This window comes from Cupressus sempervirens, chromosome 6 (genome assembly GCF_028749045.1).
Source record: "Cupressus sempervirens isolate cs-2001-9-10 chromosome 6, ASM2874904v1, whole genome shotgun sequence".
NCBI lineage: Eukaryota > Viridiplantae > Streptophyta > Pinopsida > Cupressales > Cupressaceae > Cupressus > Cupressus sempervirens.
This window is the reverse complement of record NC_143123.1, coordinates 696,967,291-696,993,149: the sequence shown is the minus strand read 5'-3', so window position 1 is coordinate 696,993,149 and position 25,859 is coordinate 696,967,291. Positions and strand designations below refer to the sequence as shown.

Below are 25,859 nucleotides of genomic sequence, written 5' to 3'. Positions count from 1 at the left end.
TCTCAGAGGACCATGATTCAGCTCCAAAGTATCTACAACTATTGGGAGTGTCTAGAGCTAAAGAAAACTTCACCATTGTGTCTAGAGTGTCGATTCAATGAATTTTGACTTTAAATTTGCTTACCCTAGGCCATAGTCAAAATTGAGGAAATTTTTTTTGCAAACTGGAAGCCGAAGGTCTGATTTGTGAAATTGGTATGATCTTTTAGATCTGTGCAATTGATTTTTAGATCTATATTTTTTTCATTTTCATCTTTGCATTTTTTAGAGCTGCATTTTTTTCAAAAAAATTTGGCCATCAGGGCTATAGGAGAGCATTTTTTGTAGGCTAATGAGGTGATCAAACCCCAACACTCATGACTAGTATATTCCACAAAATATTCTATATTCACCAATGAAACCACAACAAATTGGTGTTTACATTCCAATAGCGGTAAAATTCCCAACAATCTAGTAATGACTTCAACAATATTGATGGTCTCAATGCCGAATCACCTTCTATGGCCCCGTGGTATTATAAAAAAAAAAAATTTCAAGAACACCACGGATGTGGGATTAAACATCCCCCACCTGCTAGTGATCATTGTCACTATCGGCCACCACAACTTCACTATCAGCTTCTTCAACCTCCCGTTGGAAACTTTCATCATGTCTTCCACTCCTAGTGGCTGAAATATTCCATCACTGCCATCCATCCTTCGCGGTGCCACATCAGCTCTAACACGACTGACAGGAAAATAACCTTTGGTAGCCACATAACCCGCTAGTTAGAGCCACATCAGTCACCCATGGTGACAGGTCAACATCTATGTTAGCACTATACCTTCCACCACATCATCTGACAACACAAATATTATGTCATTCATTTGGTTAGACACGTCAGCATCTATACAATCTTTACTTCCATGTCAACCTATCGATTAGTTTTTTGGTTGATGTCACCATTTTATGGTTCTAAAATTGGCAATCATTTGATTGTCACCAACAGGTTGTATTGCACTATTGTGATGGCCATTTGGACATCAAATTTAACCCCAGAGTTTCCTGATGTCATCAGGATAGACCCCTCATCGTATGTAGTTTTTATTTGGCAATCCAACTTATGGAGGCCTTATCTCAATCATCCTAACTCCAAATCAAGTGCATTTAAAAAAAAAAATTGCTAAATTTTTTTTAAAAAATTAGTGGTGCTATAATTTTCTAGTTTTGGTGCATGGATTTGTCAAAAAAGTCAATTTTTGGTAACTATACCTATCTAATCTTGCATTTTGCAACTTCAAATGCTCTATATAGGCTCATTTGAACACATAATCAAGTTAGATTTTTTTTGAAAGTGCATAATTTTTTGTCTACTTTCTAGATCTACAATCAAATTATAGGCTTGTGTGGGTAGAAATACCACTTTCAGAAATAGGTCCTTTTTTGCATTATATTACTTTGATCAAACTTCAAAATTGTTGTATATCTGAGCTACATTGCTAAGTACCAAATTTGAACTACAAGAGGAGGTTGTAAATAGCAAAATCAAAAGTCCAATTAGGCCTAAATTGGTAAGTGGCTATTGTAATTGCACTAAATATAAAGTGCCAAAATCATTCATTTGTTGGGGGGGGGGTGTCTCTTGGTGTTGTGTTCCTCTTTTTTTGATGTTATCTTTCTTTCCTTGCATTATGGTAAACCTTAAAATTCCAAAATTAACACCACATAACTATGCCACATGGTCAGTTAAAAAATGGTGTGAATTGATGAATGGAGTTTCTCAATATGCAGATGGATCCTATCTAAAAGCAACAGGTGATCAAATATCTCAAGGTGAGATTCGTGCTTGGGAAACAATAGATAAGAAATCCCTAGGACTCATTAGGTTAGGGGTTGATGAAAAGTTCCTCTATTAGATCATAAAATATAATACATCCAAGGAAACTTGGGATGCACTTAAAAACCTATATGGGAAAGTGATTGAGGAGGATGTCTACAAGATTGAAGATGGGCTTATCTCCCTAGATCTTAAGAGCTTTGATTCTGTCCAAGATTTTATCATTAAGGTGAATGAGTTGAGAATAAAACTTAATGATTGTGGTAGTCCCATTAAGGATGATAGGTTGATTTATTTTATTCATAATAAACTGTCATCCAAATACTCCACATTTGTCTCTTCTTTCAACACCAGAAAGGCTAGTCTAGGATCTTCTTATCAGAAAATCACTTTTAATGACTATGCTCAATTGTTAGAGGATGAAAAAGATAAGTTGACAACAATGGGGATTCTAAAGTCTTCAAAGTCTAAGGCATTGGTGGCTAACAATGAGAGTTCTAAAAATTCAACTAGTGAAAGTTCAAACAAAGACAAGGGCAAAAAGAAGAAGTGGAAAGATAACAAACAAGAGGACACAGAAAAGTCACCACCAACATCAAATCAACAAGGCAAGTCTTCACCTAATATCAACAAAAAGGGGGACACTAATTAGGAAAAGAAGTGTGCCTATTGTAAAAAAATTGGTGATGAAAAACATCAGTGTTATCACAAGTAGATTGATCAATTTAAAAACATCATGAAGAAGCACAATGTTCCATTATCTAATGCTTATAAGGAGAAAGGGTCTTCATCTTTAGATTCTAAGAGCAAAAGACAAGTTTTACTCATAAACAATGTCAGTTAGGGAGAATGGATTATTGGCTCAAGTGCCACACATCATATCGGTGCTTCAAAGAGAGATTTTTCTTCCATGACACCTTCAAAGGTACCTCACATCTTTGCAGGGGATGATACTAAAACAAAAGTTGAAGGAAAAGGTGAAGCTGACATGGAAAATGGAGCATTGAAAGATGTTCTCTATGTTCCTAATCTTACCTCCAACCTTTTTTCAGTCTACCAAATCACTCACTATGGAGGTGAAACAAGGTTGAATTTCTTCCAAATTTAGTGGTAGTGAAAAGCATCAAAGATGACTCTATGGTTGCAATAGGTGAAGATAATCATGATTCAAGGATTTACACTTTCTCTTCATTTTTGCCTAAATCTAATGCACAAGCCTTGTTAATGCATTCCAATATAGAAAACAAACTGTGGCATGAGAGGTTTGGACATCTCAACTATAGGTATCTTCAACAACTTATCAGTAAGAACATGGTTCATGGTCTACCTCAAGTCTAGTTTTCAGATGGTGTTTGTTCAGGTTGCACACTTGGGAAGTATCTAGAAAAAATGTTTGACAAGGAGAAGTCTTGGAGAGCACAATGTATTCTTGAACTAGTTCATAGAGATGTGGAAAGCCCATTTCCAGTGCCATCATTTGGAAAATCTTGCCATGCACTCACCTTCATTGATGAAAAATCTCTCTATACATGGGTATTATTCATGGCTCATAAGAGTGAAGTGTTTGAACAATTTCTCATCTTCAAGGCTCAAGTAGAAAAGTAGTCAGAGAAAGCCAACAAAGTCCTTCAAAAACATAATGGAGGGGAGTATGTTAACTCAAGACTTATAGAATTTTGTACTTAAGAGGGAATTGACCTTCAACATTCAGTACCATACATGCCATAGCAAACTGGTGTTGCCAAAAGGAAGAATAGAACCCTCAAGGAGATTACCACTTGCATGCTACTACATAAGTCTCTTGATCAAGTCTTTTGGGCTAAAGAAATGAATTATTCTAACTACATCCAAAATAGGAGTCCTCATAAAGCTTTGGATGGTGTAACTCCTTTTGAAGCTTGGACTAGGAGGAAACCTTCTATAAAGCACTTCAGAGTCTTTGGTTGTCCAGCATTGGCATGAATGCCTCCATAGAAATGCAAGGCATTGGAACCTCAAAGTAAACCTTGAATCTTTGTTGGATATGTGGACTCTCATAAAGCCTACAACTTGATGGATCCAAAGACACATGGCATTTTCTATGAGAGGAGTGTATACTTTGAAGAAAGTTTTCTTGACTTTACTTCTACAACTCCTCCTTCTTCCTACTTCATTGAAGAGAGTGAAAATAATGATAGTGACTTAGAAGATGTTCATCCACAACCCAAAAAAAGGCATTATCAAGATGAGGTTGGGGATATCCCTTCTACATCTTCTTCCACTAGACCTAAATGGGCTCAGCAGACATTGGATGTGGTAGGACCATGGTAGGGAATCCTTCAAATACTACAAGGACAAGATCACAACACAACTCACTCCCTCATGCTTATATAGCAATTACTTCTGATCCTTAATCATACAAAGAAGCTTCAAGGATTCCAGCATGGGATCAAGCAATGGAGGAAGAATATAATTCTCTTATGAGAAATGATACATGGGACTTGGTCTCTCTTCCTAAGGGAAGAAAAATTGTTCAATGTAAGTGGATCTATTAGACCAAGTTTGTAGCAAATGGAAGTGTGGACAAGCATAATTCTAGACTTGTTGGAAAAGGTTTCTCTTAGGTACCTGACATTGACTACACTAAGACCTTTGCACCAGTTGCAAAAATGAACTGCATTCATTTGACACTAGCTACAACTATAGCTCAGAGATGGGTTGTTAATCAGATGGATGTGAAGAGTGCAGTCTTGAATGGTGATCTTTATGAGGATATTTATATGGAGTAGCCACAAGGGTTCATTCAAGATTCTACATTGGTTTTCAAGTTGAAAAAGTCTATCTATGGACTAAAACAAGCTCCAAGAGCTTGGCATGTCAAGATAGATTCTTTCTTGGGTAAAAGTACAAAGCTATGTCACCTTTCAAGCTAAGTTATTAGAACAGCTGAATTTGAGTATTTCTATCAAAACATCAATTTTTCTCAAACATATGATCTAGAAAAATTTATTATAGCTAAGTTATATATGGTCTCACACTTTTCCAATTAGAAATGTTTATTAAATGCATGTTTTATACTAGTTTTTATCCAATTACTGAAGAAATAATATTATTTTAGAAAACTAATGTTTCAATATCTCTTACTATTTTTTACAATATTTTTTTAGTAAAATAAAAACACCATTTTATAGAGCTCATAGTCAAGAATATTCTCATATAGAGTTTATAGTGTTTTAATTAGATATAGTATATTGTAATTAAAAAGTTCTACAAGCATGTATTTTAACACTCGAAAAATGTCAATTTTGAGAAATAAAAAAATATTAAGTCATATCAAAAAAATTAAAACATTATATGACATTCTAGAGGAGAGAGTCCTCTTTCAAAATGTATAATTTATCTTCTATTTAGAATATATTTGTTTCTAAAAATGTGGTGGGAGATGAAAACTATCGATTTGGGCTGACTTGAAATTTGAATCACTATAAAAGAGAAAATATAGGTCTAAAGTCATTTTTTATTCTTGATTTTTCTAGCTATGTGTTATCTATAGCATAATCTGAGTTCAAATAGAAACATGTTTATTTCCATATAGTTTTGTGGTGGGAACTAAAACCTTAATTTTTAGCATTTTTCAGCAACTAAAAAATTATCTATAAAATTTAGGAAAATATATCATTTCTTATCCCAAATAATTATTAAAAATTTTAATCCTAAACTTCAACCATTTCTACACATTTCATTAGTTTACATTATATTCAAATTCTAAATAATAATACCAATTTTATATCATTGAAGGTGAACAATTATACTTTTGTTAGCCATTTCCTTTGCAAAAGGGTGACACAGGTCTGTGCTTTTTCCCTCCTTCTCTTCGCAGGATTCACCAGATATCATTCGATCCGAATGTCTACATGCCTCAATGGGATGATTCTCACTTGGTACTTATGCTTTATGTTGATGACTTGATCATTATAGGGAGTACAACATCCATCATTGATATTGTCAAGGCTACTTTGTAGGACAGATTTTTTATGACAAATTTTGGTCTACTTCATCATTTCCTTGGTATCGAGATAAACCAGTCTTCATCAAGGATCATATTATCACAACCCAAGTATGCTCTTGATCTACTTTCTTGATTTTTCATGAGTGACTAACAGTCTGCATCTACTCCATTTCTTTTAGGAGTTAAGTTAGAAGCAAAGTGTTCCACTCCACTTGTTGATGTTACTTTGTATAGACATTTGGCTGGAAGTCTCATCTACTTGACACATACACCCCCTGACATATCTTTTGTAGTTGGCATGGCTTCTTGCTTCATGTAAGAGCCACATGAACTTCACTAGAAGGTAGCCAAATGCATACTACACTATATCTAGGGTACACATTGTTGGTGTTTGAAAATGTTAACCATTTCCAATTACCCTGGTGAGACCAAGACACATCTACGGGCAGCTAACTCCCATTATCAACATGCCCACTTAGACACTAGGCCAACTATAAGGCTATACTCCTTTTGCACTTTAGGCTCTGCAAAACCTAGGGGGGTGAATCTCTTTAGATCTGACTATTTGACTAGTGCAATAACCATATTCAGGATCTAGAAAAGCAGATGAAACCCCTAATATCTCCTAGTGGTTTATGAAACAACATAGATTCTACAATAGCTAGGTGCAAACCTATATTATTCATAAACTGAGTGAGGGTTTAAACTTTTATGTCCACTTCAACATGAAGGGAAAATGATTGATTTATATTGAGAAAAGACAACATGTTCAATATGTAGAAAAACTTTAATGATCCTACAAACGACTAGTGCCTTATCCATTAGGGCAATCCTATACTCTAGAATTATGCATCCTTGAACATCAATCAACATATGGCATATGTTAAGACATTCATGTTCAGTCTGTTCACCTCATGAATTAGATAAAAATATCCAATATAACCCCATACTTTCTCACATCCTTCTTAATTGAATCTGCAACCTTGTCTGAATCCACAAGCAATTATATGACTCCTTGAGTTAAAAGCAAGCAAACTTCAAACATACAACTAGGCAATTGCAAATAGGTTCAAGATCTTTATTCTTGAACATATAAAATTACAAATTCAACAAGAAAGGAGATAGAATTATATTGGAATTCAAAACCTTCTGCACATTGTATTTATCTCCTTGAAATAAGTACATTAGGAATGCATAAAACAAGATACAAGATCACACTACTATATCAGAACTATCTATGAAATCCATATGCTGTTCATAAAATATATGCTGGGTATGTGGCTTTCACAGCCTGAGCTGAGCTCTAAGAACTAGAAGAATAGAAAACCAACCAACAACCCTTTCTCTAGCCCTGGGATCTCACTTAAATGCTATGAGATGCAACAAGCTTCAGGCATAGAGAACTGACAAGTGTCCCTTACAAAAGATATCACAAGTTTGTAATAGAAAAAAGAAGAAAAATGATTAAAAGAACATCATGTAGATCAGATATTCTCCTGTAAGCTCCTTTTCTGTTACCACTTTTTGTTGATTCGGCTCTACCACTGATTTTTTGTGTGCACAATTGCTAAGACTGCCCCATCAATGACAAAATCAACTCTGAAAAATACGCACCAACCTAGACCCATGGGTTTTGTCAAGATGACTACTGAATGAGAATCATCTTTACTTCCCACTCTTTATTGATCATGCCAAGCTTCAGAAATAACAGAATCATTACTTAGCATGCAGTACAGAAGCCAGAAAACAATGTGGTTATTAAAAATAACAAAATAGGGATGCTCTGATCCCCAGCCATGTCTGCTTCCTTAACCAAGTTCTTGCCAAAATTTGCCATCTACTAACACAAGAAGGGGGGACACACACAAAAAGTGAAAAAGACTATACCCAAAGGTATAAAATCTTCCTCGCCCTCTTCCAAAACTATGCATAGGGTCTCAAATATTTCTGCTACATTGGCATCAAACTAAGATGCTTTGAAAATTTGTTTAAAAGATGATGTTACTGCTGAAAAGGTTGTTAGCTTACAAAGTCTATTCCTTGTTCTTCTTACCACCTTGGTGACTTGACTATGACACCTATTTACTAGCTTTCCTCTATCAAAAAACCATACACAGGCATACGAAGCTAACCATTTTCCTTTTCTGAACCATCCTTTGAAAATAAATAAATCATTTTTCAAAGTATCAGTGTCCCAAAACCAACTACTCTTAATGAACAATCCTTCCGCTATCCATACCGTCAGACTTAGTGAAGTCTTTAGAAACATCTTTTGAATAAATCACCAGGACTGAAAAAATGCAGAGACTATGGTATACAAACTTACCTAAAGCCTTTTCTTTTTATCTCTATAACTTCTGCACTTTATCCTTAAGCCAACTACTTGACACTCGTGCCAAATTTATCTCAATCCTAGTAGTAATTGTTTCTGTTCAGAGGTGACTCACGAATTTCTACTCGCACAAGTTGATATTGGGAAAATCTCAGCTGTTACACTCTGTTCTTCACTTTCACACGTTAAGGTTTTCAAGTCTCATTAATATGCATAATGATACCACCTTCAATAGTAAAATATGCACCGTCGATCTTGAAGATCTTATAAGTTGAAACTGTGAGCATGATGACTTCAAAGTGCACTAGGCAAGCTGGTCCGGAATAACCCAATCATAATTAGCCATGTGTGCAATTTATCTTTTAGTGGGCGCTTCATGCTTCTAAGAAATGCAAATGTGCAAGAATCGCAGATCTGAATTGAATCAATGACCTAAGTCTGCCCCACGCATCAGGCTTGCACACTCTCGCACTTCTTATCTTGCGAGAATTTTCAAAAAGCGAGAATGCACTGACCGTTAATTTGACTAAGATTAACGATCGGGAAAGATCTGTGCAAGCTCATAAGGTAGGACTTCATATCACCGGGGACACATGTCTTTACGATGCATTCCCGCTTTCTTTAATCTCCTTGCATGTTGATATAGCGGGCCAGCACCCTCCATCGATCTAAAGAAGATCAACGGTTGATGAAAAACTGCTCAATAACCATTGCACTATTCCTTCATCACAAAACACGTGGCATTTCAAAATGGCATGATTCGGTTAATTGTGATACGTGCCCACAATCCTTTTACCCACATTATAAAAACATACTGAGATAAAACAATGCGGGCAAACGCTAGCCCTTGATGCTAGCTTAGATCGACGGTGATTCAGAATTTCAATATTAGGCGGCCCATCACAATGATCCTAACCAATGAGAAATCACCTTTTATTGCACATGCTCTGACAAACCTGACTGCGACATTCCAAACTTTGGCCCCCATGACATCATTACTTCCTCGCTTGGTCCCACTGTGCCATGTGTCGCAAAGTGGCATGCCTGCAATATTTATCTACCTCTCATCTTGAAAATGTGGGTATGCCTCATTCGTCGATCTCTCATAGATCGACGATGTTCATAACTTGTCCTCTTCACTCGTACGAACACCTCCTTGTGTCTTCATAAGGGACAGATGTCACTTATCCGCTTTCCCGCTTTATTTAAACCTTGCTCATCTTCATCTTGGTGGCAAGTGGCATCCGGTGATCTTATCCAAGATCAACAGTGAGTCAACCTTTTGAAATATCTTGGACCCATGTAATCAGACTGTGCTACATGCCCTCTTCATTCTTCCCCATATTTTGTAACTTCCTCGCATTTTGAAAATGCGAGAATGCATGGTCCGTCGATCTGAACAAGATCTACGATCGCCGAGGCTTGCATGGTAAGTTTGAAAAGCAACTTTTTGGATTTAAAAACGTGTAAACCATGATTACCTTAAACTTAAAATAGATTTAATCAAAACATTATTTCAAGTTTGCCTAAGGTTTAAAAAAGGCATGCCCTGAGCAAGAAAATGAGAAGGGGCTAAAGGATTTCAAAGGACACGGTAAATTTGTATAAAGTAATAGGTTCTTGACTGAATTCTGCATATTAATTGGGGTAGAAAGCAGATTTAGAATTTGTTCAAAATAAGACTTTGTCATATAACTCAGAATGACAAATTATCATCATGGAAGGCTTAGGAAAACTGAATGAAAAGTGTCAGAAACATTGAACACCTTAAGGATCTCAAATGGACAGTCGGGTACACATTCAATTATGGGCATTCATAGGGCTTGACTTTCTGAAAATTTCAAATGGATGCTCAAAATGGGAATGCAATTTTGAGTGCCAATAGTGGCTCTGTCTTGGGATGCATGTCCCTTGTGGGCATGGTAAGATTCCAGATCTTTGGGAGAAGTAGACTACATACTTGAAACAACAAAACTTCTCTCAAATAGCTTATTGAAAGCAAGGAAACAATACTTCTACTATTTACAAATGATGACCCCAGGCCACCGAACTTCAACAAAATTGTTTACCTCTGTCATAAACATGATTCTCATCTAAACTTTCATGAGGTATACTGAAATTTCTTCTCCTATCAGTTTCACCAATCATATTATCATTATATAATAAATCACTTGGCAAAACAAAATCATCACTCTTACTTTCATAATGCATATAAAAACTTACTTTGTCCTCAAACATTTGCTCATTACGAAAGTTCTTATTAGCATGCTTAAACATATCAGACCAAAACTGAAAACCCTCTTCATTTAATGACTCATGCATGCTATCATTTTCGAATACGAAGGCTTCATATTCAACTTGGGGAAAAGGATCACACATATCTTGAAAATGTGTTTCCTTATGCATAACCGGATGATATTCAAATGAACATTCTAACTTGTACTCACAAATATCATCAATGTCAGAATCTGAAGCTAATCGACAACCTTCAAATGGTTCTTCACAATCAGTGAACAGATTAGTCTTTACATCAGGGAGTTCATCATAAAAATCATAGCATGGTATAGGTAGATTTTCAATAACCATCTCATTAAACACCTTGTTATCATAATCATTAGTTTCACTATCAAATTCGGAAGAAGAACAATTTGATTTCTCATAGTAGTAGGATAAAGTATCATAATTAAACTATTTCTCAACCAAATCTGAAATTTCCATGTGCTCTTCAAACAAAGGATTGATAACTCCATGCAATGACCTTCTTTGAACGTTTTGACAAAAAATGGGCTGATCATCATCAATATTATCATCATATAAAGGGTTAGTATATACTTTAAAACCATTACCCATCTTGTCTTCGTGGAGACTTTCAGGATGTAAAGAAAAGTCATAACTACATGTGGACTCACTTTCTACTCCAACAATGAAGCAAGTAGAATATAAATCAATGTTACTTTCATTGTCTTCATGTTGGTGATTCAAATGTCTTGCAAGAAAATCATCATTTATCTTAACTATAGGTGCTAGTGCGTTAATCTCAGGATCAATCATATACTGATCATCTCTGCACTCATCCTCAAGACTCTCTTCTACACAATTAGGTGATCTATCTTTATGGATCATCTCTTTGTCTTCATATTGTGTAGACAAATCTTCTTCACCACTTTCAATCTCAAACTGATTTAGACAATTTTGAAATGGAAACTCACTTTTAGATTTAGAAATAGTACTCATACCTTTACTAGCAAAAGAGAACTCACTTCTGTCATTACTTTCTTCTTCCCAATCAGCATCTAATTCACATGAAGACACATATGCACTATCACAATCCTCTTCTTGACTTGAGCAAAAATTCTCGCCATTGTCTTCACATGATGCTTCTTCACAATATGTCGGATCAGCCATTTCATCATTATCACTTGATACATCACTTCCAGGTTCTTCATCCTCATACTGAGATAAATACCTTTCCTCTTCCTGATTTATTATGTTTTCAACACAATGCAAATAATCGATGGTAAAATGAATGACTGGATTTATATCTTGCATGCATAACTCATCAAGTGAATCAACTCTCTCATTCATTGTTGTAACACCATAAACATGTGCATTCAATTCAGCACGAATGGAAACATTTCTTTTTTGCAACAAACAGATTTCATGTTCACATGTTTTTATTTTTGAATCTTCAACAAAACTATTTATAACAGCAGGGGTGCTTATTTGCTGATCTAAAATCAAAAACTCCTTATGACATTGACTTGTGCTTTGCACCTCATCTTGCCGGCAAAACATTCCTAGAGAAGTGACTCTTGGTTAAGCCATATTTTATGTTATTCTCAATCTCTATCACTATCATGAATGCTTGATGCAACATCTTAGGTTCTTTATCTCTCAACAAATAGCTCATCTTCTTACCAAATGCACCGAGATAAACCACTAAACACATTTGATCATCCGGCTTGTAGCTTTCAGGAATTTCATTAAAAATCTTTGCAAATCTGATATTAAATTCAGGAACTAACTCACCATTCCTGATTTGCATTTTCAAAAACTTATCAAAATAATCAGAGATGCTCACTCTTTCCCCAAACTACATCATGAAGGCTGACATTAATTCATCACAGGATGAAATTGAACATGCTGGTAGGAATGAAAACCAGTCCCTAGCATCATCCTCTAAAGTCTGAACAAACAATTTCATCTGAATGTCTTCATGAGCAATTTCAAAATCACCAATCAAGTCACTAAACAGCTAAACATGATGACTAGTTGAATTTTTATGGCTTCCACCAAACTTAGGCAAATACTTTCTAAGGTTACAAGGCATAGTATTTGGGAAACCATGGATACCATTAAAATTTAATGGCATATACCTCTTGGTAGAAATAGATCTAAAACTTTCACTAACAGGTTGCATACTAGGTGAGACGAAACTTGACATTCTTCAAACTCAAGACTCATTCACCATTAGACATTTTCAGAATTTATTAATTATAGCAGATCTGCAGTTCTTTCTACCAGTTCAAAACTTCAAACATACTTTGACATATAAAACACTTTTTCTGAATCTACTTTCCACAAAGCATGTTGAACTGTACTAAACCAATCTCCTATTTAATGCTATAAACCATTTGATGGAGAAAATTTTGAAATCTTACTTTCATGTAAATGAGAACACATGAAAGTGGAAAATACCTCTCAATATGGATGCCTGCAACTATTTCAATCCTGCAAATAATAGCAGATTCAAATCATGCTTGATTTAGTAACCCTTGCACAACATCTCATTTGATTCTTCTACCGAGTGTCAAGAACTTGAAATGAATTCTTTAAATTTGCCTTCCCACTATTGTTTCCTTCAGAATACCTTCACATTTTGAAGCACTGGTGTAGAGGTATACTTAGAGTCGCCACTCACTTAGTGAGAAAAGAGTAACCAACTTGCAAAACAAAACAAGATGGTCCAGAACTTACAACTGGTATTTGCAAACTGTATTTAACAACAGGGGGATTTCACATTCTTGACATACTAAAAGAACATGACATTAACTCTAAATTTTGACAGCAACTTATCAAAACTTCAAGTGACTTTGATATTACAAATTATTCAATTCAATTAAACTTCTGCTGTCAATGAATAAGAACACTGGGGGACATGAATCTTGAGCAAAGAAATGGAAAACACTTCATGACCTTGCTATTTATACCAGAGATTCTAGTAGTTCCAACAATAAATCTCTTCATAGAGTCCCCAGCAGAGTCACCATTTTGTTGGTCTTTGAAAACGTTACCCATTTCCAATTACCCTGGTGAGAACAAGACACATCTAGGGGAAGCTAACTCCCATTATCAACATGCCCACTCAAACACTAGGCCAACTATAAGGCTATACTCCTTCTGCACTTTAGGCTCTACAAAACCTAGGCGGGTGAACCTCTTTAGATCTAACTATGTGACCAGTGCAATAACCATATTCAGGATCTAGAAAAGCAGATGAAACCCCTAATATCTCCTAGTGGTTTATGAAACAACATAGATTCTACATTAGCTAGGTGCAAACCTATATTATTCATAAACTGAGTGAGGGTTTAAATTTTTATGTCCACTTCAACATGAAGGGAAAATGATTGATTTATATTGAGAAAAGACAACATGTTCAATATGCAGCAAAAACTTTAATGATCCTACAAACGACCAGTGCCTTATCCATTAGGGAAATCCTATACTCCAGAATTATGCATCCTTGAACATCAATCAACATATGGCATACGTTAAGACATTCATGTTCAGTCTGTTCACCTCATGAATTAGACAACAATATCCAATATAACCCCATACTTTATCACATCCTTCTTAATTGAATCTGCAACCTTGTCTGAATCCACAAGCAATTATATGACTCCTTGAGTTAAAGGCAAGCAAAATTCAAACATACAACCAGGCAATTGCAAATAGGTTCAAGATCTTTATTCTTGAACATATAAAATTACAAATTCAACAAGAAAGGAGACAGAATTATATTGGAATTCAAAACCTTCTGCACATTGTATTTATCTCCTTGAAATAAGTACATTAGGAATGCATAAAACAAGATAAAAGATCACACTACTATATCAGAACTCTATGAAATCCATATGTTGTTCATACAAGATATGCTGGGTATGTGGCTTTCACAGCCTGAGCAGAGCTCTAAGAACTGGAAGAATAGAAAACCAACCAACAACCCTTTCTCTAGCCCTGGGATCTCACTTAAATTTTGTGAGATGCAACAAGCTTTAGGCATAGAGAACTGACAAGTGTCCCTTACAAAAGATATCACAATTTTGTAACAGAAAAAAGAAGAAAAATGATTAAAAGAACATCACGTAGATCAGATATTTTCCTGTAAGCTCCTTTTCTGTTACCACTTTTTTCTGATTCGGCTCTACCACTGATTTGTTGTGTGCGCAATTGCTAAGATCGCCCCATCAATGAAAAAATCAACTCTGAAAAATACGCACCAACCTAGGCCCATGGGTTTTGTCAAGATGACTACTGAATGAGAATCATCTTTACTTCCCACTCTTTACTGATCATGCCAGGCTTCAAAAATAATAGAATCATTACTTAGCATGCAGTGCAGAAGCTAGAAAACAATGTGGTTATTAAAAATAACAAAATAGGGATGCTCTGATCCCCATCCATGTCTGCTTCCTTAACCAAGTTCTTGCCAAAATTTGCCATCTACTAACACAAGAAGGGGGGACACGCACAAAAAGTGAAAAAGACTATACCCAAAGGTATAAAATCTTCCTCGCCCTCTTCCAAAACTATGCATAGGGTCTCAAATATTTCTGCTACCTTGGCATCAAACTAAGATGCTTTGAAAATTTGTTTAAAAGATGATGTTACTGCTGAAAAGGTTGTTAGCTTACAAAGTCTATTCCTTGTTCTTCTTACCACCTTGGTGACTTGACTACGACACCTGATTACTAGCTTTTCTCTATCAAAAAACCATACACAAGCATACAAAGCTAACCATTTTCCTTTTCTGAACCATCCTTTGAAAATAAATAAATCATTTTTCAAAGTATCAGTGTCCCAAAACCAACTACTCTTAACGAACAATCCTTCCGCTATCCATACCGTCAGACTTAGTGAAATCTTTAGAAACATCTTTTGAATAAATCACCAGGACTGAAAAAATGCAGAGACTATGGTATACAAACTTACCTGAAGCCTTTTCTTTTTATCTCTGTACCTTCTGCACTTTATCCTTGAGCCAACTACTTGACACTCGTGCCAAATTTATCTCAATCCTAGCAGTAATTGTTTCTATTCAGAGGTGACTCACGAATATCTACTCACACAAGTTGACATTGGGAAAATCTCAGCTGTTACACTCTGTTCTTCACTTTCACATGTGAAGGTTTTCAAGTCTCATTAATATGCATAATGATACCACCTTCAATAGTAAAATATGCATCGTCGATCTTGAAGATCTTATAAGTTGAAACTGTGAGCATGATGACTTCAAAGTCCACTAGGCAAGCTGGTCCGAAATAACCCAATCATTATTAGCCATGTGTGCAATTTATCTTTTAGTTGGCACTTCTTGCTTCTAAGAAATGCAAACGTGCAAGAACCACAGATCTGAATTGAATCAAGGACCTGAGTCTGCCCCATGCATCAGGTTTGCACACTCTTACACTTCTTATCTTGCGAGCATTTTCAAAAAGCGAGAATGCGCTGACCGTTAATTTGACTAAGATTAACGATCGCGAAAGATCTGTGAAAGCTCATAAGGCAGGACTTGATATCATCGGGGAGACATGTCTTTACGACGCATTCTTACTTTCTTTAATCTCCTTGCATGTTGATATAGCGGGCCAGCGCCCTCCGTCGATCTAAAGAAGATCAACGGTTGATGAAAAACTGCTCAATAACCATTGCACTGTTCCTTCATCACAAAACACATGGCATTTCAAAATGGCATGATTCGGTTAATTGCGATACGTGTCCACAATCCTTTTACCCGCATTATAAAAACATACTGAGATAAAACAATGCGGGCAAACGCTAGCCCTTGATGCTGGCTTAGATCGACGGTGATTCAGAATTTCAATATTAGGCGGCCCATCACAATGATCCTGACCAATGAGAAATCACCTTTTATTGCACGCGCTCTGACAAACCTGACTGCGGCATTCAAAACTTTGGCGCCCATGAGATCATTACTTCCTCGCTTGGTCCCACTATACCACGTGTCGCAAAGTGGCACGCCGACAATATTTATTTGCCTCTCATCTTGAAAATGCGGGTATGCCTCATTCGTCGATCTCTCATAGATCGACGATGTTCATAACTTGTCCTCTTCACTCGTACAAACAGCTCCTTGTGTCTTCATAAGGGACTTATGTCACTTATGTGCTTGCCCGCTTTATTTAAACCATGCTCATCTTCATCTTGGTGGCAAGCGGCATCCGGTGATCTTATCCAAGATCAACGGTGAGTCAACCTTTTGAAATATCTTGGATCCACGTAATCAGACTGTTCTACGCACCCTCTTCACACTTCCCCGCATTTTGTAACTTCCTCACATTTTGAAAATGCGAGAATGCATGGTCTGTTGATCTGAACAAGATCTACGATCGCCGAGACTTGCATGGTAAGTTTGAAAAGCAACTTTTTGGATTTAAAAACATGTAAACCATGATTACCTTAAACTTAAAATAGATTTAATCAAAACATTATTTCAAGTTTGGCTAAGGTTTAAAAAAGGCATGCCCTGAGCAAGAAAATGAGAAGGGGCTAAAGGATTTCAAAGGACGTGGTAAATTTGTATAAAGTAATAAGTTCTTGACTGAATTCTACATATTAATTGGGGTAGAAAGAAGATTTAGGATTTGTTCAAAATAAGACTTTGTCATATAACTTAGAATGACAAATTATCATCATGGAAGGCTTAGGCAAACTGAATGAAAAGTGTCAAAAACATTGAACACCTTAAGGATCTCAAATGGATAGCTGCGTACACATTCAATTATGGTCATTCATAGGGCTTGACTTTCTGAAAATTTCAAATGGATGCTCAAAATGGGAATGCAATTTTGAGCGCCAACACACATACATATAGGATATGCTATGTAGCTAGTATTGGACTATAGTTAGTGGGCTATACAGACCCAAACTGTATAGGGGATCTTGATTCTCACAAATGCACTTCGGCATATATGGTTCATCTTGGTTCTAGCCCCATTTGTTGGTAGAGTAAAAAGAAAAACACTATCACTCTTTCATCAAATGAGGTTGAGTATTGAGGAGTTCTCAATGCAGCTATAGAAGCTAATTGGTTATAGCATATTCTGAAGGAGTTTGGTTTTGATATACCTAGACCCATAGTCATACATTGTGATAATTAGTGACATTGAAATCTCAAAACAACTAGTGCAACATCAACACACAAAACACATTGAGGTTCATTTGCAATAGATCAGAGAGCTGATTCATGAGTAGGTCATTGCATTATAGTATTGTCCTACAGAGAAGTAGATTGCAAATATCTTCACCAAGCCCTTCACTGAGCTAAACTATCTTCATTTGTGAGATCTCTTGGGGGTGTATGACTTTTTACTAGGGGGGTCACATGACTCTTCTCTTATTTATTGTACATATCTCTCTTTTTGGGAGAGGGTTTTTCCAATGAGGTTTTCCCTCTTTCTCCATTTTCAGAGAGATTGCATTGCATTGTATGTATAGCATTCCATTTGTACATGGGTACCTAATATGGCCTAGTAGTTGGGACCCATCATAGCTTTTGTAAGCTTAAGTGCATTCCCCTAGGTTGCACTTAAGGGAGGATGTTAGTTTAAATAATTAATTACTATTTACACTTTACTTAAGTTTACTTAGGTTAATGCATTATCTAGACACCTAGGAGTATGCGTAGTGACAACATAGGAGTTAGCAACTAATTTAAGCACATGGTATCTACAACATCTCTTCATGAGATACACTTATGCAAGCTTATCCTCTCATCATCGTACAAACTTATGTGGTCAATGGAGGATATTCTACTTCTGGTGGATGTGTGCTTAGTTGTCATACTTATCACTTTGCTGACTCCTAGTCATTCTAGATGCCTTTATATGTAGGCACTTCTAGTGTGCATGTAAATTAGTTATTCATTTTCATATTGTTATTATGATAATACATTAATGGTCCATATTGTGCTACATTCTTGAGCTTCTTGATCTTGGTATCATTTTTCCCTAAGGCAAATTTGTACAATTTAGATGAAGAGATATATATGGCACAACCAGAGGAATTTGAGGTCAAGGGTAAGGAGAACTTAGTGTGCAAATTGAAGAAAAGTTTATATGGCTTGAAGCAAGCACCTCGATAGTGGTATCTAAAATTTGATAGTTTTATGCATAAGCATGGATACAATAGGTGTCATTTAGATCATTGTGTTTATTTTAAGAGGTTGGATCATGGTAGCTACATTATTTTATGTTTATATGTTGATGATATGTTTGTAGCTAGGTCTAATATGGATCATATTAAGGGACTGAGACACTAGTTACCACATGAATTTGCTATAAAGGATTTGGGGGCAGAAAAACAAATCCTTGGTATGAATATTTACATAGATATGAAGAATAGAAAATTGATCCTATCTTAGGCTAATTATGTTGAGAAGGTGTTGCAACATTTTTCTATGGAGAATGCTAAAGCTGTCAGCACACCTTTACCTAGTCATTTGAAGTTGACTAAGGATATGTGTCCAAAGACACAAGAAGAGGAGGATAAGATGTCCAAGGTACCATATTCTTTTGTTGTAGGTAGCTTGATGTATGCTATGGTATGTACAAGGCTAGACATTGCACATGCAGTGGGAGTTGATAGAAGGTATATGAGTCATCTTGGAATTGAGCATTGGAATGAAGTTAAATGGATTCTCAGATATTTGAGAGGAACATCTAGTAAGTGATTACACTTTGGGGGCTCTACTACTAATTTACATGGCTATGTTGACTCAGGTTTGGTAGGGGATATCGATACCAAGTGGAGTACTATAGGTTATGTATTTACTATTGGTGGGGTAGTAGTGAGCTAGGTTTCTAGGTTACATAAGGTTAATGCTTTATCCACTTTAGAGGAAGAGTATGTTGCTACTACAAAGGTAGCTAAGGAGATTATATGGCTTCAGTTCTTCTTGGAAGAATTGGGACACCTTCAAAAGGATAATTATTTATTTATAGATAGTCAGAGTGCCATTCATCTTGCGAAGAATTTGACTCGGCATTCAAAGAATAAATACATATAGTTATAGTACCATTTCATTCGATCTATTTTGGATGATGGATAGTTAAAGCTAGACAAGATACATATAAGATGACAATCCAACAAATTTGTTCATAAAGCTAGTGACAAGGGAGAAGTTGAATTTCTCTTCAACTTTGATTTGTCTTCTAGACTGAATAGGAACAAATGAACAACACAATCCAAGGTGGTTTGATCTAGTGGAAGCCTCATGTGTTAGTAGTATTGCTTCAAGATTAGTCTCCAAGTGGGAGGTTGTTGTCTACTGTGGAGTCTAATCAGTGCCCAAGAGGGAGATTTCTAGTTTGTGGTGATTGATTAGGGAAGTACTATACATACTTCATAAATTCTTTGGGGCTTGGGACATTAGCCCAAAAAAAAATTTGGGCCCTATTTTATCAGGATTTTGGGCCAACATGTAATTATTAATTATAACCCTAAACCAATAAAAATACTTGTATAAAAGGGCTTAGGGTTAGGGATTGTTTTATTGTGGCTGATGCAAAAATTGGTTCTTGTGATAGTATTGAGCTATAAGGGATTATAGATTGTAATCAGGTTGTAATCATTAGATCATAATAATATTGGACTTGTTGTTTGGTGGACATAGCCCAAGGTTTGGGTGAACCACGTTAAATATTGGTGTATTGTGTTATTTTCTGTGTGATCTATATTATTTTTTGATATTGTTTATCTTTGCATGTAATTGTTATTTCTATCTGAGGTTCAATCCTAACATTTCTTTGCCTTATCAATTCATTAAGGTTTTAGCATCAATATGTCCAAGTGATTCCAACATAGTTGTAATTCATTTGAAATTATTATGCATGTAGTTAGACATAATTAGGAACTCAAGAGTACAAATGAATTTTATAGAAAGGTCTTTATTACCAAAGCCTAACCCCTTTAGAACAAACGATACACTAAACTCTGACTTTTTTGGTTAACAATTTGTTATTCTTTCCAACTTGGCCTTATCTTGCCTATAGACACCTAGAATGTGAGGAAACAAAAGGATGTCACCAAAAAATGCATCAGTGTATGTGTTATATCAGTGCTCTTTGAATTATAAGGTACAACTCCCTTATATGCAAGATATACTTCGAAAAAAAAATTATGTGATCAAAAGGTTGACTATGGGTATGTTCTTAACTAGAGAGTAGAATAGGCTAACCAGATTACTCATAGACATAAGCAACCTAGATGAAGTTTTATGTCTTACACTAACTCTACTCCTAAATGCATCTAAGACAACATGATGCAAGGAGATGTAATGGAAGAAGGACATCTATGGCCCTAAGTGGCTCTTTGACTAGTTGAGGTTACCCAATGGAAAACTACCAGCACACTTCAATCCTAACTTCACATCACAAATGCAAGATCTTATGCAACTCTGGAAAAGAGCAGAAATACCTACTCTAACTACCCATACTATTAACACTATACTAATACTCTGGCTAGCCCAAATACTAACAACTTAACAAGTACTTGTCCTACAATTCTAGAAAGACTAATCTACGTGCGTGTTAGCTTAGCCGAAGAAGAAAATGAAATAAAATTAGGCATTCTAGTTCTATGTGAAATAATAACATAAGATTACCTATTTAGAGACATCAATCTAATCCTTCATTCCATACACCTCTCAATTCTCACTCAATAGTCTCTACTATAGGGGTAGAAAATGCATGAAACTTATCAATCATTTCTGCCAAAACTTGTATTTCATATCTCAAAGGTTACCATAGGGTTAAATTCTTGCCATCAATCTTGAGTCAACAATGATGATTAAAATATAAAAATTCTCTTTGTTTTTCCATTATTTCTTCTTCGCAACTAGGATTCAAGCGATACCTTCTTTCAATGCAATGATGCGATCACTATCTTGGTCTATTGTTCGCAACTTTTCCATGCTAACTCTGGGTTTCATTTAACCACCAGTGACCATGCGACTATTTTTTTAAGGTTTAAGTGTTCAACTTTTGCCTAGTCACAACTTAGAATGTATTGAATGCTTCTTAGCTAGTGACCTTGCTAAAAATATTCACCTTAACTGCTACTAGCTCTCTCTTTTTTGAAACCTTAACTCTAGGTTAACTTTAACTATCTATGATCTTGTAGCGATCTTTTAATGTCAAGGTGTTACCATTTTCATCGAGTCACAACTTAAAATCTTATCCCATCATTTAACCTTGTGATGATGTGGATACACACTTTTTCTCTATCACCATGCTAACTCTGGGTTTCATCTAATCACCTGTGACTATACGACTCTTCTATTTTGGCTCTATCACCACACTAACTCTAGGTTACATTTAACCACATATGACCATGTGACCCTTCTATTTTCAGTTTGTCACTATGCTAACTCTAGGTTTCATCTAACCACCTACGACCATGTGACTCTTCTATTTTTGTTCTATTGTCATGCTAACTTTGGGTTTCATTTAACCACCTTAGACCATGGAACTCTTCTATTTTTGCTCTGTCACCATGCCAACTCTTGATTTTATTTAACCACCCATAACCATGTGACCCTTCTGGTTTTTCTCTATCACCATGCTAACTCTAGATTTAATTTAACCCCTTGCGACCATGTGACAATCATTGATATTTAAGATTTGATAACTAGGAATAGAAGATCTTAACTCTTTTTTCTACTCAAGAATGTACATCCATCTTCTAGCTGTGTGCATCATGGCAAATAAGTGGCACTATTTCATTGGCTAGAGAGTTTGGTGTGTATAGAATATGATGGGCCCATGTAAACATGTGTCATTCTATTTTATTTGTCACATCTTCACAACTTTTTGTCAAATGACTGTATTAATACCTGCAATGTTGTGATGATTTCCTTAAGTTTGACCTTGATTTAATTCACAAGCTTGCAACTTGAAAAAAACAATTGCATGTATAATCTACAATAGTACAAGAACATGTTTGATTTAACTGTAGCTATCTTTAGCATCTTCGTGACCTCGACCTTGAGTCAATTTGAATACCATGCAAGCGTGTGATCTTTAGGTTTTCACTTCATCATGACTTAAAAGTCTTCTAACCAAAGCCAAGAGTGATCATACTATCCTTTCAAATTTGGACATAGACATTTGGATGTGATCTATGTTGTTGATCTGAGAGCACATTTGGTGTTCACAACCTTTGAGCATGTTCTTCCATGCTTTTACATATTTCAGTACTTATTCCACATTTAAGTCATTTGATCATTCTTTAGCTTGTTCACACATTTACATGTTCTTTATTCCTAGTCCTTCTGTTCTTCACTACTATTTTTCTCTAGATATGCTCATAATCTTTTCATTCAGTCAACATCATGTTGTTAATGGAACACTTGATCATAGAGTTAGGATTTCTTATGAATAGAATTGTTTACTTCTCTCATTTGGAGAATGTATTAACATACCCTTCCCATCCTAATTACCTAGCATGACTAGAAATACTTGCATTTCTCTTATTTTCCACCTAGGAAACTCAGAGGGAAATATGAGAGAGGAAACCCTAATGGCAACCTATACCAAGACAAGACATGAAACACCAAATTTACACCTCACCTAAAAGCTTAAAAAATATGGGGGACTATAATCATGGCAACAACTAGTACTGACTAGGAAACTAGGCAAGTTAGTGCCTAAGCAAGAACCTAGCAATCTCTGATTTTGCAAAAATCTCAGCAAAAACACACAAAGCAATAGGCTACCTACTTCCTTTATTATAGAAAATACTAGAAAAAAAAAGATCATTGCTTTAGTCCATAGGCTTGTAGACTTTAAAGTAGAATAGTGAGATGCTATGCATTTGGGCGGTGGGGAAGTAGGACAACCAACACAAAGGAAAGAAAACACACAGAAAGTAGGAAAGGAAGGAAGAAAAACTAAACTAAACATGCACCTAGCCTAACATACTTACAGAGGTGGCATGAATCCTACCTAAAGAAACTAGTTGAAAGATTACCATTTATTGGTTCATCAAAATAGGAGCCCTTTCTCAATAGTTGATTCCATCTCCATGGCATAGCTCCTATGAAGAGTTGCATTAAGACAACTCCAAACATTTTGGTAATAGCATGCATCAATTCTTTGAAAATCCATTTCTACCCAAAAAACCACTTTTCATCGTAGCTTTCTATGATTTCTTCAGCAAGGAAAGGGGGATGATTTTCTTCCATTTCATGACTCAGAGTGCCCTCCTTGGGTAGACACATCCACTATGGCTAATGCAAAGTAGGGTTTGAAATTACTATCTTTGGATCATGAACTGAGCTCCCAATGCCATCATCCTTGTCAAAGACCATTTTTTCTTCAAAAACTATTAGAAATACATACTCTTCTTCTTGATAGTTCGTATCACCATGAAAGTAAAATAAAAGATTATCTCTGATGCGTAACTCCTTCTCTCCATTTTCCACCACAAACAAAGGATTTAAGAAATTACACCAGCCACCAGACCTCTTGTTCATAGCCATGTATTTAACTGCAAACTCATCCTCATCTTCTGAAATGAAACTTCTGATTTCATAACACAAGATAGAAGCTATCTACTCTTTTGTATTTTCATTTTCCCTTATGTCTTGGAGTTCTCATGATCATCATCAGAAATAAAAGAATCATTATCAGGGATGAAATTTCCAGAACTCAAAGTTTACCATGAATGGTAGTCTCCTCGCTTACTAAGATTCTTTGAAGAATAGGAGATGATTGAGGTAATAGATAACCATGACTTTCTTCCTCTTCGTCTGAATCCTCATTACAAGAAAAATGATATGCTTTGACTATGTGAGGGTTAGTATTTACAATCCTACTTTGAAGATAATCATGATAAAAAATTGCTACATTCATATTCTTAGTCATACAAGATAGACTTTGGTACTTTTTTGAAATGAGAGACAAAACTTTGAACATTTTCTATATGAGAGACGCAATTTGAAAAGAAGGATAGCCTATTCATCAATATCTCATATGGGTTTTGTAATTATAGGAATTGGTTCCATGACGTATACAGGTCTCAATGGAGTCCATCTTGATAATACGAACTCATCTTCAATCTTAATGGCTTATTGTTTGGAAGTTTCAAGGTTACCCTACTATGCCTAAGATAATGTCCAACTTTTGGCAAATAGCCTTGATGAAAACTGAAACTTGATTTGTTGGGTTGGTCTTATCAACCTAAGGGATTTTAGCTAGTATTCTATCAAAATGATCTATAAAATACCATATTCCTTCATCATCTCCTTTTTTGATTCAGAAGAAGCTTCATAGAAATGAATACACATCTACTACTGCTCTAAACCTTGCAAGAAATTTTCCTTCTAACACCTTCCTTCCTGTGATGCACCTGTCTTTAAAGTATTGAAACCATGTAGTAGCTTGGCTAATAAGAGACTCAAAAAAGGGCCTTACAAATACATTATCTTCCACAACTCCAATAAATTCACATGTAATAATCAAGGCTCTGATATTATGTTTAGGATCCTCATTCTTTTCTCCTAAAAAACTTAGGAAAGCGTCTTCTTGATCCTTCTGGTGGGGTTGCATAGGATGATAGAGAAATTTGGCTAAAATGGAATTGAGAGGGTTGAGCTATCACCAAATCCATGAATACAAGTAGGACCTTTAAAACCAATAGATGTAGAGTCCTTTAAAGAGAGTGGCCATCATCCATCCTCAAGGAGGAACCTTTAGCTTTCTGAGAATAACACCAAAGTATTGGTCTTCTATTCCAATCCACAATAGAGTCACAAAAAATTGTTGGTTAATAGTTTGTCCTTCTTTCCAATTTGGCTTTATCTTGACTCTAGATGCCCCAAATGCGAGGAAACAAAAGGGTGTCACCAACAAATGGGTCAATGTATTTATTATATCACTACCCTCTAAATTATAAGGTACAACTCTCTTATATGCAAGATATACGAGGAATAATGTTTGTATGTGATTAAAAGGGTGACTATGGGTATGCTCTTAACTAGAGAGCAAAAGAGGCTAACCTGATTACTCATAGACATAAGAAACCTAGGTGACATTTTAGGTGTAACACTAACTCTACTCCTAAATGCATCTAAGACTATAGGATGCAAGGAGATGTAATGGAAGAAGGACATCTATGGCCCTAAGTGGTTCTCTAACCAATCAAGGTTACCCAGTGGCAAATGCCCACCACACTTCAATCCTAACTTCACATTACAAATGCAAGATGTTATGCAGCTCTAGAAAAGAGAAGAAATACCTATGAAAGATAACACTTTGACTACCCATACTATTAACATTGTTCTAATACTCTAATTATCCCAAATTCTAACAGCTTCACAAGTAGTTTTCCTACAATTCCAGAAAGACTAATCTACATGCATGTTAGATCAGCTAAAGGAGATAATGAAAGAAAACTAGCCATGCTAGTTCTAAGTGGAA

The 25,859-nt window shown here is 35.8% G+C and overlaps 1 protein-coding gene across 1 annotated transcript in view; it reads left to right on the top strand.

Moving 5' to 3' along the window:
* LOC149554116 (26S proteasome non-ATPase regulatory subunit 2 homolog A-like) overlaps positions 1-16,029 on the top strand; it is a 32,962-nt gene extending 16,933 nt beyond the window's left edge. The window contains exon 7 of the mRNA XM_089790417.1: positions 15,787-16,029. Within this exon, the coding sequence (XP_089646543.1) occupies positions 15,787-16,029 (243 nt within the window). The remainder of the gene's footprint in view (positions 1-15,786) is intronic.
* Positions 16,030-25,859: the final 9,830 nt, after the last annotated feature.